General features: G+C 52.4%; 5 protein-coding genes across 5 annotated transcripts; 2 read left to right on the top strand and 3 right to left on the bottom strand.

The window, feature by feature from the left end:
- Nucleotides 1–1,846: 1,846 nt before the first annotated feature.
- Nucleotides 1,847–2,704, bottom strand: M409DRAFT_23320 (uncharacterized protein; the record flags this gene model as incomplete). The annotated part of the gene is made up of 1 exon (XM_033806737.1): nucleotides 1,847–2,704. One exon carries the CDS (start codon nucleotides 2,702–2,704, stop codon nucleotides 1,847–1,849), a length of 858 nt encoding a protein of 285 aa, XP_033667580.1.
- Nucleotides 2,705–3,124: 420 nt separating this feature from the next.
- On the bottom strand, nucleotides 3,125–3,943 carry M409DRAFT_55007 (uncharacterized protein; the record flags this gene model as incomplete). Its single annotated transcript, XM_033812883.1, has 2 exons — nucleotides 3,125–3,797; nucleotides 3,873–3,943. 2 exons carry the CDS (start codon nucleotides 3,941–3,943, stop codon nucleotides 3,125–3,127), a joined length of 744 nt encoding a protein of 247 aa, XP_033667579.1.
- A 1,028-nt stretch (nucleotides 3,944–4,971) lies between these two features.
- M409DRAFT_55006 (uncharacterized protein) lies at nucleotides 4,972–6,837 on the top strand (the record flags this gene model as incomplete). Its single annotated transcript, XM_033812882.1, has 1 exon — nucleotides 4,972–6,837. One exon carries the CDS (start codon nucleotides 4,972–4,974, stop codon nucleotides 6,835–6,837), a length of 1,866 nt encoding a protein of 621 aa, XP_033667578.1.
- Nucleotides 6,838–8,242: 1,405 nt separating this feature from the next.
- Nucleotides 8,243–10,327, bottom strand: M409DRAFT_23318 (uncharacterized protein; the record flags this gene model as incomplete). Its single annotated transcript, XM_033806736.1, has 1 exon — nucleotides 8,243–10,327. The coding sequence occupies one exon, from the start codon at nucleotides 10,325–10,327 to the stop codon at nucleotides 8,243–8,245; it is 2,085 nt and encodes a 694-aa protein (XP_033667577.1).
- A 749-nt stretch (nucleotides 10,328–11,076) lies between these two features.
- On the top strand, nucleotides 11,077–13,522 carry M409DRAFT_36692 (uncharacterized protein; the record flags this gene model as incomplete). Its single annotated transcript, XM_033810599.1, has 3 exons — nucleotides 11,077–11,788; nucleotides 11,844–12,908; nucleotides 12,957–13,522. The coding sequence occupies 3 exons, from the start codon at nucleotides 11,077–11,079 to the stop codon at nucleotides 13,520–13,522; spliced, it is 2,343 nt and encodes a 780-aa protein (XP_033667576.1).
- Between the last annotated feature and the right edge of the window lie 406 nt (nucleotides 13,523–13,928).

The following is a 13,928-nucleotide window of genomic DNA, read 5'->3' as shown; positions in this document are numbered from 1 at the left end:
CTAATATACTAGGCCTAGGAGTTAAACTACAGTTATTACTACTATACTATAGAAGTAGAATAAGCCCTAATACCTAATTAGATAGAAGGAAATTCTTTTAAATTATATACTATTACTTAGGCTCTACTTTAGAGATATATATACTAGCCTAAGTAGGAGTATTAAATAGTATAGTCTAGATAGGTAGGCTAAGATAGATACCTAAAGTATCTATACTAAGAGTTACGTAACTAAGGGGAGCTTATTTTACCTTAGGTCTCCTACTTCCTAGAACTAACATAATTATAACTAGGTTAGTTCCTACTATTGTTTATTAATTTAGTTACTTCTACTATATTTAACATCTATATAAACCCTATAGAGTAGTCTTAGCTTAATAGTTTAGGTATTTTAGTAAACTAAATAGTAAGATTAAATAGTAAGTTAAACGCTATTATAACAAGTATAATATCGTTCCTATATATAAAGGAGAAGCGCACCGCTCTACGCTCTATAAGGTAAGAGGGAGAGCGCTCTATCGCTCTCCTAACGGAGCGAGAGAGCGGTTACGTGCGCCAAGCCTGGGAGGCTCGCTCGTGCCAGGCTCGATCCGTAACACTCTCGTCGGTTTGGCGAGAGGCTCAAAAAGGCTCGGGGACATTCGCTAGCGTCGCAGGGGGTGGTGGCCAATTAGAGTCAGGCTCATGGCCTCTGCTGTCACATGAAAGGACGAATCGAGACGACATCCGTAGCTTGCTCGACTCAAAACATGGATCCAAGCCTGAGAAATGCTGCGTATGAAGCGCTTCTATGGATTTCGGAAATCCATCTTTGTATCGGAACAATTTCGACTCACTCCATCGACTTCGACCTCCTTCCGGGAGTCAATCAATTAATCAAGGGAAGATCCTAGCAATAAGTTGTCGTACATGTCGCTCCTAAAAAGTACACATAGCTTTTTGGCATAAAATCGCCTATGCAAGATCGCAGACTAATAAGTCATAAGCTAGCTCTCGATCTTTCCCTTTAAAGGGAACGGTAACATCGGCGCAAAGGAGGGAGAGGGCTTTCAAAGTCTTTCGGGCAGGGGCTCCAATCGATATGGTGTGAGTAGCATTCTGATCTGTGTGATAAGGCTGTAGCGGACACGGCTAGGAGGAGAAGGGCTGTAGAGAGAAACACCGACATTTCGACTGAAACACAAGGCAAACGACGAGACGACCAAGACCATGCTTAAGAGTCCATATAATCATCAGATCCTATATTCAACTTTTTGTGCGAGGTGGTTGGTGTCTGCTCCTTCGCATGCAGAAGTCAGTGCATGCACTGTTGACATACAGTACATGTACTCTTCTTGTAGGACGATCTTGCACGGTTCGGGCGAGGCTAGCGAACTTTTGCAGCCTGACATTCCCAGCAGCCGCGGGATCCGCGCCAGGATCGTAGGGTGCGATTAGACAGCCTGTTCGTTCGGTAAGCAATCGGTTGTGGCATTGTTCAGTGGCTCTGCAAGACTCCATCCTTTTCTAGCATGCCTGAGGGGTTAAATGGCGGTCGCGGTGTATTGAAGCCAGCGTCCAGGTTTCATGACAGGTTTCAGACTTATGAGCTGTCTATTGTAGTTGCTTGTTAACAGACAGGGAGGGTTTACTGTCGCGCTTTCAAGTTATCACTCCTCACGGTAGATTTTGTGTTGTGCTTGATGATGATCATCGCATGGTCTGTGCGAAGATTATGGGGTGAAGCTTTGGCAGCGTTGGTCAGTCGTGATGATATGTGATCGATTTGTACTCAAGGCCAGACCGCTGTTATTTCCTAAGCTGAGCTTTACTCAAACCACCTTGCTTTTCTCCAGACTCTTCACACTTCAGTCCACTGACCTTCCGAAAGAGCCTCGTCCTCTCACCCGAAAGTTGCGATTTCGCCGCCACGGCCGCTGGCCCGTTGGATGAGCGACAACCCCCCACGGAATCTTCTCATCCATGCGTCGCGGCGATCCAGAGCTGTAGTAGTCTCCCTCGCCTCTGCCAGCTTTCATACGATGCCGCTCCGACTCTTCCTCTTGCATAGCAGTGCGCCTAGCTCTGGCAAGAGCCCTGTCCCTGAGCTGCTGCCCGATGAGTTCTCTCTCACGAGCCACAGCGTCTCTCAGCCGGGGCGGTCCCTCCTCTTCATCGTTTGCTTGGTAGCCTCCTTTGGCAGTAGAGTAGGTGCCAGGCACAAATGAAGGAGCATTCGCGGTCGGCGCTGTGAAGGGTGAATGTCCGGTTGGGCTCGCGTTCTGTGACTGGGAGACCCATTTCGGAGCTGTCGGCTTGAGTTGCGACCTGCTGGCGAGGGGCGATGAGACGTGGGTGTTTTCGTTCGGGTTTGACTGTGGCGAGAAGATGTTGGCGGTTGAGCGTAATGTGCTGACTTTGCTGTGACTGTTGCTGTGCGGACTCGATTGACGGGGAGAGGTGAGCGAGTGATGTGTTACGTGAGATGGTCGAGCGGTATTGGTGTCCACGTGCAACCAACCGTCGTCTTCGTCTTCGAAGTTGCGTGCTGCGTCGAAATGGCGACGGTATTGCTCTGCTTTTGCTTTGGACATTTCCTCCGTTGGTACCCTTATTTCGGCGGTAGCTTCTCTTGCCGACTTGATCCTCCTGGTCACCTCGTGCGATGTTCCCTGAAGCGGCCTCGACCCCTTCATCCTTGCGATCTGGTCCTTGATGATGGCCATGTTGAAAGGATGAGTAAAGTAATGATTGCAGGCAGGAGTTTAAAAGTGAGAGGTGTGTCGCAGTTCAGATCGCGCGAAGTGACAGCACGGAGGTGAATTCACTCGCCCAGCGTGACTTCGTGAATGGCGTAGCTATTTCTTGTGTGAATGCTTGATGAGAATATGCTGTCGGAAACGAAGCTCATAGTCGTCGGTTCGAGTTGGGCTGAGCCTTTGAGTATAGACGAGCGAGGCCGTAGCGCGGGCGTCTGGTAGGCACTCGGTAGGGGTCACAGTTGCCTTGTGCTTGTAGACTGCTGAGAGAAGGTCTCGTGACTTCCTGAAGAGCGGGAAGCGGGGCTTCTGCGCCTGGGAGCCTTCTACAAAGCGCTGATGTAGAAACTCCATTTCACGATTGATTGGGCCGCTGATGAGGGTTCCCTAGGTGTTGTATCCAGAGTTTCGAGCTTCTTGCTTTCGTATGCAGTCAAGCTTCGGGTCATTATCAAATTGCTTCCAGACCTCAATGCGTTTGTGCCAAACAGCTGGGACTCTTGATTCAACCATGAAGTTCAGCCAAGCTGCTCCTTCAGTACGGCCTTGTTTCTCGAGAATGTAGCTTGCCCTGAACAGATCGCTGCCGAAAGCATTGAGCGCCGGCATCGAGGCTCGCCATATTGTGGACAATTCAGATAGGTCTCCTTGAACGTATCGCAACATGGGTTCAGCATCTGGCGTGGTGGGATGCCACAGCATCAGTCGAGAGATTTCCTGTTCCCGAACGATGCGTGCAATCGTCAGGCGTCGAAGATCTATAAATAAGTCGAAAAATTGGCCCGGATAGGGTTGCAAAGTCCTATCGAGGATGATGCGCTTAATCACCATTTCGAGAGCAACGTAACATATGCCATCAGCTCTCCGCTGTTGTACAGGGAACGTATTGATTGCTCGTTCTAGGACACGTAGCGACGGTTCTGCACACTTTCGCCCAGTCCATTCAAAGTGCGCGGACGCTGTGTCTGCCAGCAGGCGCTCGGTATGGACCAAGCTGTTGGGTTTTAGGACACTACTACTGTGCTGCTGCTGATTTTGCAATGCGAGATACCGCCAGATGCTAAAAGCGCAAAGCAGAACGTAAGCGAAGATCTCAGACACGAAGTCAGATACTCATAGCCTGAAGTATACGTACTATTCTTCGAGCCCCTCACCTATTATGTGCCAGCAGAGCAGTTCGCCCAGCGCGCTATGGTTGGTGAACATTGTGTCAAGGTCATTGACCTTTTCCTCGAGTAGCCAAGTGAACATTCGTGATCCCTTTCCTACACGTATGCACGCATCCTTTCGCTCAGCCATGGGTAGAGCTTCGATCTCCTCTTTGTGTTTCTTCATACAAGCCACGGCATGGGCAGCGTCGGCGGCATCTTTTTCCGCAAGAGCTTGGAAATCGTCGATACTCAAGGGCGGTACAGTCGTGGCAACTATTCGAAGAGGCCTTTCTCGCCTCGGGAGTCGATATCTTGTTGCCGACACGCTGGATATCGTGCAGGTATGGGAGAGAGGTCGGCATTCTTTCAGACAGCTACCGCAGAGACGTAGGATGGGACATGTTGCGCGGAGGGCGGGTCGGAAAGTCCCTGATAATACGGTTGACTGAGGTTTGAGTGGCATCGAGGGTTGTCATCTGTCGCGGCACCAAGGCCAGCATCGGGGTGAGGATGGTGTTGCATTGAGAGGTGAGGTCAGCTTGACGCGCCCTGCGTTGGCGGGTCCATCAAAATTTGATTAACGGCCCGCCTGAATTTTCAACATCACCAGGCTTCATCTCTCCTTCCGCCGATATCATTAGGATACCACCATCCATTCGTACGACTGGGAGTCCCATGAAACATCACCAGCGATTGATGTTGGAGAGGACGACAGCTCCGCGGACAGTGCGAGGAGGATCTCGATGCGCGATGCTTGAGGCCTCGCTTGGCTGCTTTTGGCTGACTGTCGGTCCCAAGCGCTGACCACGTTCTCGAACGGCCGTATCTCTGCAGTCTGCACAAAAGGCAGCACGCCCATCACCCATTTTCCAGATCGATGCAGACTGCCTGGCGTGGGTAGAGAGAAGGACGGCGTAGTGATCCTTCACCCCCGTGCCCTCAGAGCCTTCGGCTGCACGCGACGTCATTGACTTTGGCTGCGCCTGGCTTGGCCGGTCTGCGTGAATGCTCGCGGCCTGATATACCACTACACCTTCACCAAGGCTGTGGAAAGCCCGGACGGGAACCGCCAGAACCCACACCATGTCCAACACACCAGCAGCAGCCAAACGACGGAAAGCCTGCGAGGCCTGCAGAGTTCTTAAAGCACGCTGCGACCCTAGCGTTGAGGATCCAGACGAGACCTGCGAACGGTGTTGGAGGGCCGGCAAGGAGTGTGTACCGGCTCAAAGTCGCCGCCAGAGAGACCGAATAGCGGATTTGGAGAACCAGGTGGCCGAGCTGACGAAAGCCCTGCGAGAGCAGAATATCTCACTCCCGGAATCCCAATCGCCTGATCCCACGGTGAAGCGGAAACGCCAGAAGAGCACCCACGACGATGAATGCGATGCGGTCACAAATTTCGTGTCGCCAACAACAGCCAGAACCGTCGACCCGGCGACCGACGCCGCCCTCGCTTTTCTCGACGAATGCGTGCCTCGCTCAGTCCAGCAGGAAGCTTTGGACGTCTACGTAAAGCAAATGGTACCAGTCTACCCGGTCGTACCTATCGATCGATCAGACTTGGCTGGACTTCGAGAAACCAATCCTCTCGTACTCCTCTCTGTCATCACTTTTGCAGCAGCCGGCGATCTCACCGAGGATGTGCAGTTTGGTCTTGTCGAGCGGATTATGCATGTCTTTGCACACAATCTGATTGCCACCGGAAATAGATCGCTCGAACTGGTGCAAGCTCTTCTAATCGCGGGCTTCTGGTTCCGTGTACGACCTGGATTGAGGCACGCAACCATGTGTCAGCTCCTGCATCTGGCAACCAACGATGCTATCGATCTCGGCATTGCTGGTCCTCAAGCTCTCAGATCGCCTGGAGCTGGTCCGATCAAGAAGTTCGACATATGCTCACTCAGCGCACGACGAACCTGGCTGGCTTGTTTCGTTGCACAGGCCAGTCTTTCCAGCGTGACTAGACGACCAGACGCAGTGACTTGGACACCGTACCACGACGAGAGCCTCTTGCACTTGACTACATCGTCAGAGGCCCTCCCGACCGATGGCCTGTTCGGTCAGATAGTATCAGCGGAGAAACTCCTTTACCAGATTGCTACGTGCGTTGGACTATGTGATCCGTCTTCGATCTGGGACCCGAATACTCCAGCATCCAAATTCATGGTCTCAACTCTTCGGCAAGAGATCGCTCGATGGAGGATCGGGCTTACTGGAGACCCAGCTCTCAACTTCTATCTGCACATTGCTGTGGCGTACTTGAACGAACCGATCCTACACACGGCAACGAACAAGCTCTCGTTCGCCGTCCCGCCTTCTCCAAACAAGATACAACCAGAAGACTTTGCCGCTATGCCCGTCACAGTCGAGCGCTTTGCGGCACTCTATGCGCTACGGGATGCTCTTCATGGTGCTTTGGACGTTGCCCTGGAGTTGGATACGAACACACTTTTGGGCGTGACATCCTTATCATATATTCCCAGGATCCTCTACTCGCTTTTCGTGCTTATCAAGCTCTACATCGCGGTTAGTGCCCCTGGAAACACTTATGGAGCGGTACTGGATCGAGGCGAATTACGGATAGAAGAATACTTCGCCCGCATGAAGCCAGTCGCAATAGCTCTTCGCAACGCCAACCAGAGTTCCTTCAACAGCAAAATCCTAGGCGCCTACGTCCTCTTCGAGAACTGGTTCAACGACTACAAGGCCATTATCGACGACTACCAAAAGAACACTACCGCCAACGCTGGACCCGAGATATACTACCAGAGCGATTCACTATTCGGCCAAGAAGAACTGGCAGACTTTTACAAGGAACCAATCTTCAACGATGATCTGTCGCTGGCTGGTTTGCAGGATCAAGATCTGATGTCTAGCATCTTTTCGGATCAGCTACCTTTCCCGATGCCTGATTTGCAGTCTGTATGGCAAGGCGGGCTTGAGTGAGCCATGGCAGAGTGATGGATTGAACGTATTACATTGGCATCCTGAAGATGTCACTCTGTGACTGCTCATGGTTCCGGAAAGGCGAAATATACATCCCCACGCTCCTGTCCTGTCTGTTAAGACTCTGCGATCCCAGCTCACATTACAACCTCTGGACGACTAGGCACGACCAGAGCACCACTCTCAAGATCAATCACGTACCGAACGAGGCCAGAAAGCAGAAATCGAAAATGTCCATAGCCTGGGCGTCTGGGCAAATCTCCAAACCCTGACAGAAAATGCCAAGGCGCAGTTGTGGTGGCGGGCTTTTGTCGCCGCCGCGAGAGTTTGACCTCGCCAGGGACGGTCCACATCGGTTGCACGTGTGAAAAAGCTTGGCTTTGACTTCAGTGCGTACAACAATAATCACGACGACCCTCAATATCCAGCAGCCTCGTCGCTGCTGTGTTATCACAATCTGGTATGATCGCTGAATCAGGAATGCAAAGACGCGAGCTCTCGGATCCCGCTTGAAGATTACCTTGCACGACACATCGTCACTCACTAACGCTGGCGCAATCGGGGACGAATAGGTTCATGGAGCAAAGATTAGGCTTGTGGCAGATCTCCTTTCGCTAGACTGGAAATACTTCAAGCTTTGAGTCTGTTGTTGGAGGTCGGGCCGCATTGCGAGATGCTTGGGCTACGATATGGAGCGTTGTTCCTGTTATGGGCTTGGATTGAAGCTACGAACGTGGATTGAAGCTGTGGACTACGCGCGAGGATTCTCGGCAGTGTTGGGGATGGGGAAATGATCAAGTTGAGGGTGAAAGAGATTTTGTATACGATGTAACGGCCGACGATATAAAGGGCGCAGGCGCTGCGGTTATTGTTCATCAATAATATCTTCCTCCTCACATACCTCATACAACATTCTCTTCCTGCTCCCTCACCACCAACATGATCCTCCCCCTCACAACCCTCTTCCTCATCACCCGCTCTCTTGCCCAAACCAAGCATGGCCTCACCGTCCTCGACTTCCAGCCCGACCTCTTCGTCCCCACCTCCCTCCTCCTTCCCCTAACAAATCTCGCAACTTCCTCTCCACAGCCACCCAAAACATAATCCTTCTTGCCCCCTCACTCGGCCCCCTTCAGAGACTCGATCGATTTCAACGCCCCCGGCGCTGATAGAGTACAGTTCGAGGGAGCCGGTTCGTCTGCACCTCTGCTTGAGATTCACAACGCGTCCCAGAGTCCGTGTCCGGTTGTGAAGGTCGTCGTGGCGGTAGCGGCAGCGGCAGCGGGTGGAATGTTGTAAGGTGAAACGTTTTGATGTGGAACTTGTGTTCCATGGCGGTAGACGGGGTCCCGAATTGGGGGAGATTTACAGTTAGATGCCATGTAAAAAGCAATGACGGAGTCACTCAATGCCACCCTGCGTGGTCGCTGAAGGCATCCATCATCAACGGGAGATTGATATCAAAATCCTGGAAAATCGAGTCGTCCAGACCGTTGATCAAATCCAGGCCACCTGTTGCATCCCCGCTTTCGAGCAACGAAGGGGCCTCCTGAGCATCAACAATGCCCAGTCCTGATTGCGGAGCGGCGCTGTTCGTCTGAACTCCAAACCAGGCTGCATAATCAGCTCCAATCTCATGATCAGCTGCGCCTGAGCCGCTGCTGGTGATCGGTGGCGGCTGCTCTTGGTTTCTATGATCCTGCCAAAGCCCCAGTGCAGCTTTGCCGAAACGTTGGACGATGTCATGGCAACGAGCAGCCAGTGGCCAGGTCTCCTGCATGACCTCGAACAGCATGAGACATTGCTTGATGTTGGAATCCACGACTGCTGGGGTTGTTTGTTCACGAATCGGTGAGCTGACCCAGAGAGTATACAGCATCGTGATGCTGGCCATGAGGAGAGAGTGGAGCGTGATCCAGGTATAGGCCATCTTGTTTTTGGCGTAAAGCGAAGAGTAGGAGGTGATGAGGTTGATCGCGTTCTCCGAGCATATCTGTAAAGCGTCTTGGCTTGCGACAGGACAGGCCGGCGAAGGGCGGTAGAGCAGTAGGAGGGATTGAGAGTAAGTGATCTGAAACCACTCATTGGTTTGGAACGTCAACACCTTGGCCTGGTTGTAGCGTGGAGCGTTCGCGGCCCATGTCTCGAGGTCTTTGTGCATGGATGATCGAATAGATACATAAGCAGCCTCGTGGAGCGAAACTTTTGCGGGATAGAGGGTATCTTGGATCCTGGCACGGAGACGACGTAGCTCGACAATGTGGATGAAAGAGGAGGTATCGTTTGGTGTAGGTAGGCGGCGCTGGGACGTGTTCGCTGAAGCTTCTGAAGACACCAAATCGTCGTCAGTCGTACAAACAGGGAGATCAACATCAATGTCGGCATCTCGAATCGCCGGCGGGCGACCAAGTGCTATTGAAATGTTTCTGTCAATAGCATAGGCGCACCAAAAGATACGCTTCCGCATCTCCTTGTGTAGGAATGACGAGCTTTCAGAAGCGGCTCCGTACTGTCGATGTAGTCCCATTGCGATGCTCGAGCGTACAGCCTGCCCAGCGACCTGCCAAGCGTTGATGCCACAGGAACGGTTCAAGGCGAAGGTGCTCAGCAGTAGAAGAGCCTGGATCGCTTTTAAACCGCCCTTGCGAATGACTGCATCGAAGTGCTGGTCCATTGCCATGGCAAAGCACAACAGGGAAAGATTTTTCAGTGATCTGTCCTGTCGCTCGAGGTAGACTGCGCCCATTGCGCATACCATGAGTGCCAAGAAAATTGAGACTGAGCTAGCATCCTCACGCTGGGTCAAGAACTCTTGGAGATGTCGTTCTCGAAAAGTGGGTCGATGGAGAAAGGGCGCATTAGGCCAGCGGTGGTCAAAGAAGGCATCTTCCAGTCTGAAGATGAGCTCGGGAGGCAACCATGTTTCGTCGATTCGTCCAGAAGGACTTGTGAAGGCTGCTTTGTTGGCCTCTGCTTGATTGTTGAGATTGAGTCTAAGCGAGCTGTGAATGGGACCGTTCTCTTGCTGGTAGCCCGAGCGCATGAGAGTCTTCTGAACTAGCGTCCCGAAGAAGGTACCACCAGAGTCGCCCAGATACATGTCACCTCCGGCAGTCGTGTGATGAAGAGCGGTTCGTTCCAGCGAAACATCGCTTGGCGTTCCATCGTCCGGCACTGGTACTGGAGGCGGAGATAGAGGTGTCGTGACACCGTGCACTCCATTGAGAGCACTGCTATGCTGCTCGAGCATCTGAATGCGCCGACGTAGCTCCTCATTCTCCCGCTCCAGTGCATCAACGTGACCACGAGGTAGCGGCCGGTGGGTCAAGCGATCTACAACAATGCATTCGGCACCGGCTCGCTGACATTGCGAGCACACGGGTGAGGCGCCATCGCACTTGTTCTTCTTCTCTCGACATCGCTCGCAGGCGAGGGCAATCCGGCTAAGTCCGGCGCGATGACGGCGACGAGGACGGGTGGTCTCAGCCATAGGGCGGCCTCCAGTTTTGTGATATGCGATGTAGTCTTGGCGTAACGTCTTGGAGATTCATACTATTCGTTCTTGTTCGTTGTAAGATGCATAGAAGTGGTCAGGAAGGAGCACACACGAGCGGTCGCGGCTGGCGAGGCTTCAGGTGGCGGGGATTGAGCAGTTGCCGACGATTCTCCGCCGGATCCATCCGGACAATCCGACTTCACCTGCTCCCTTCCGTTGCATGCCACGCCCACATTTTGCGTGTTCGGCTTGCCTCTCTGTGCGAGCCTGCCAGCCATGGCATCAAATTCTCCACAAGTCTGTTCTACACCCTGGTTCCCCATAGTTCATGGTCGGCACAGCCGGAGAGCATGGCAAACAAGTCCTTGGCATCACCCGGATTGCCTCCGTTTTCGTGAGCGCCAAGCTGCCATCGCAAAACCTGGACGATGAGTGGCAGCTTGTTGACGAGTGTTGATTCCATCAAACGTACCATCATGGTCTCAGCAGAGTGGAGGGCTGTTCTTGCGGTCTTTTGGGTCAATTGCGCACTTCGCCCCCAGTGACCTTGCACAGCACGGCTGCATCCCTCACCTCGGGCAAACTCCGACGCCAAGTTGAATAAAGGTAGTCCAAGGCCCATTATCTGCAACTAGTACCTAAAGACCTACATGCTGCAAAAGAGCGCGAGACTTCGAGCCTGTCTACGGAGACCGTTACGAATTTCACGCTTCCAGCATTTTTCAATCGACCAAGTTACCAACATGCCGCATGCGACTGCTGGCATCCAAAATGGCAGCGATTGTCGAGTCATACCGAGTTCGCTATCGCAGCGTGTTCACATGAACAACCTTGAGTCAGACAGCTTCATCGACTATGCCAAGATGAAAAGCACATTGGACGTTGTCCGCAGCCGGCTTCAGCGGCCGCTTCTATACGCCGAGAAGGTGCTATTCTCCCATCTGGACGACCCGACTCAAGACCTCGAACGGGGCAAGAGCTATCTACGTCTGCGACCTGACAGAGTTGCGAGCCACGATGCCACGGCACAGACAGTGTTCCTGCAACTGATGAGTGCTGGCCTCACAGACACCAAGACTCCCATGACAGTATATTCAGATCATCTCATTACTGCCCGTGTGGAAGGAATTGAGGATCTGGGAACCGCTTGGGGCGAGAATCGTGAAGTATGGAACTTTCTGAGTTCAGCCTGTGCGAAGTTTGGCGTCGGACTATGGAAGCCTGGCTCTGGTATCTTCCATCAAGTTCTGTTGGAAAACTACGCCTTTCCTGGTGGCCTTACTATCGGCACAGACTCGCATACTCCCAACGCTGGAGGACTAGCAATGTGTGCTATTGGAGTTGGAGGAGGTGACACAGTGGATGTTTTGGCTGGCCTTCCGTGGGAAGTGAAGCAACCGAAGATCTTCGGTGTGAGGTTGACCGGACGCCTGAACGGCTGGGCAACCCCCAAAGGTGCGAGGGTCCATCCCGACAGCGCAGACGTTGGAAACTGACTTAATCAATCCAGACATTGTATTGAAGCTGGCGGGACTGGTGACAGTGAAGGGTGGAACAGGTGCGATCATGGAGTACTTTGGACCCGGAGTCGACACGCTCTCATGTACTGGCATGGCGACAATTTGTAACATGGGCGCAGAGATCGGCGCTACGACTTCAATATTTCCCTTCACCGACAGTATGTACGACTACCTGGTTGCGACCAAACGCTCCGAGATCGCAGAGTACGCTCGCCTATACGCCGATGATCTACGCCCAGACCCCGAATCAGAGTCCTCTTACGACCAAATCATCGACATTGATCTTAGCAGTCTGGAGCCACATATTAATGGACCATTCACTCCCGATCTTGCAACGCCTATTAGCGAGTTTGCACGCACAGTACGCGAGAATGGTTGGCCCGAGAAGATCAGCGTTGCACTTATCGGATCTTGCACAAACGCATCCTATGAGGACATGTCTCGAGCGGCCAGTATAGCTGCTGACGCCCTGGACCACGGAATGCCTAAGTCTGCCTGCAAGTTGACTGTGACACCTGGATCTGAGCTCATTCGTGGTACCATTGAGCGAGATGGACAACTAAGCACGCTCAAGAAGATTGGTGGCATCGTACTTGCGAACGCATGCGGTCCATGTATCGGGAATTGGGATCGGTTTGATATGCCCGATGGACAAGACAACTCGATTCTGTCATCCTATAACCGCAACTTTGCCGGCCGCAATGACGGAAACGCAGCAACGCATGCCTTTGTTGCATCGCCTGAGCTTGTGGTGGCGATGTCGCTGGCAGGTACCTTACTTTTCAATCCCCTCACAGACGACCTCAAAGTTGGCGACAAGAGCTTTCGATTGCAACCTCCGTCGGGTCGCAGCTTACCGTCGAACGGATACAAGGCGACTTCCGATGCATATCAGGAGCCGCCTCAAGACAGAAGGGACATTGAAGTCATAATCCCGACAGATTCAAACCGTCTTCAAGCCATACCTCCATTTCCTGCATGGAATGGACATAATGCAGTAAACATGCCCATTCTCATCAAGACAAAGGGCAAGACCACGACAGATGCTATATCAGGTAAGACAAAATCCTTCGTGTATTTGGATTAGCTGACTGGCGATACAGCTGCGGGGCCCTGGTTGAAATACCGTGGTCACCTCGACAACATTTCAAACAATCTCCTCATTGGCGCCACAAATGCAGAGAACGATCGCAAGAACAAGATTACCAACGTCCTCACCGGAAAGACTGGCGCGGTCCCTGCAACAGCCAGAGAATACAAAGCCAAGAATCTGCCCTGGGTGGTAATTGGCGACAACAACTTCGGCGAAGGCTCTTCCCGTGAACATGCCGCCTTGGAGATACGCCATCTAGGCGGATTTGCTGTGATTGCGAGATCCTTTGCTCGCATTCACGAGACGAATCTGAAGAAGCAAGGAGTTCTGTCTCTGACTTTCGTGGACGAGTCCGATTACGAAAGAGTGCATGCCGACCATCGAATCGATATCTTGTGCAAGGATATAGCTGTCAATACACCGTTGACAATGGTGGTGCGGCCGAAAGACGGTGATCCGTTTGACCTGCAACTTCACCACTCATTGAACGAGGCGCAGATCGAGTGGTTCAAAGAGGGTAGTGCACTCAATGCGATGGCGAAAGGGACGGCCACCACTGCATCTGTAGAAGCATAAAGCAATGTCTATCTCAGCATCCAGGACTCCCAATTCACGGGAATCAATATGAGGGCCTCTACAGTACCTTCAACCCAAAGCACATTCACTCAAACGGGTGAGGTATCTCTATGCTAGCTATGCCTCTCCCGACGATCTGAAGGGTTATGTGGAACTTCTGTCAGGGTCTGGACAACTAGACGATGGCACCCTCACCGGTTCACTCCTTGGACAGAGTACATGACACAGTAGAGCTGCGGTGTAGCAGATTGACATGCCGAGATAGGAGAGTGAGGCGTTCGTAAGTCCGTCTTGGCTTCACGGACCACGGCGACAGTCTCCATTCTCAACGACCAAAACCGGCTCAGACGGCGCTGGCGAACCAAAGCCAAGCCTGGTGTTGCCAATAGCAGTCTCTGGAGCCACC

The sequence above is a fragment of the Zasmidium cellare genome, assembly GCF_010093935.1.
Source record: "Zasmidium cellare ATCC 36951 unplaced genomic scaffold M409scaffold_18, whole genome shotgun sequence".
Lineage (NCBI taxonomy): Eukaryota > Fungi > Ascomycota > Dothideomycetes > Mycosphaerellales > Mycosphaerellaceae > Zasmidium > Zasmidium cellare.
This window is presented reverse-complemented; position numbering and strand designations above follow the sequence as displayed.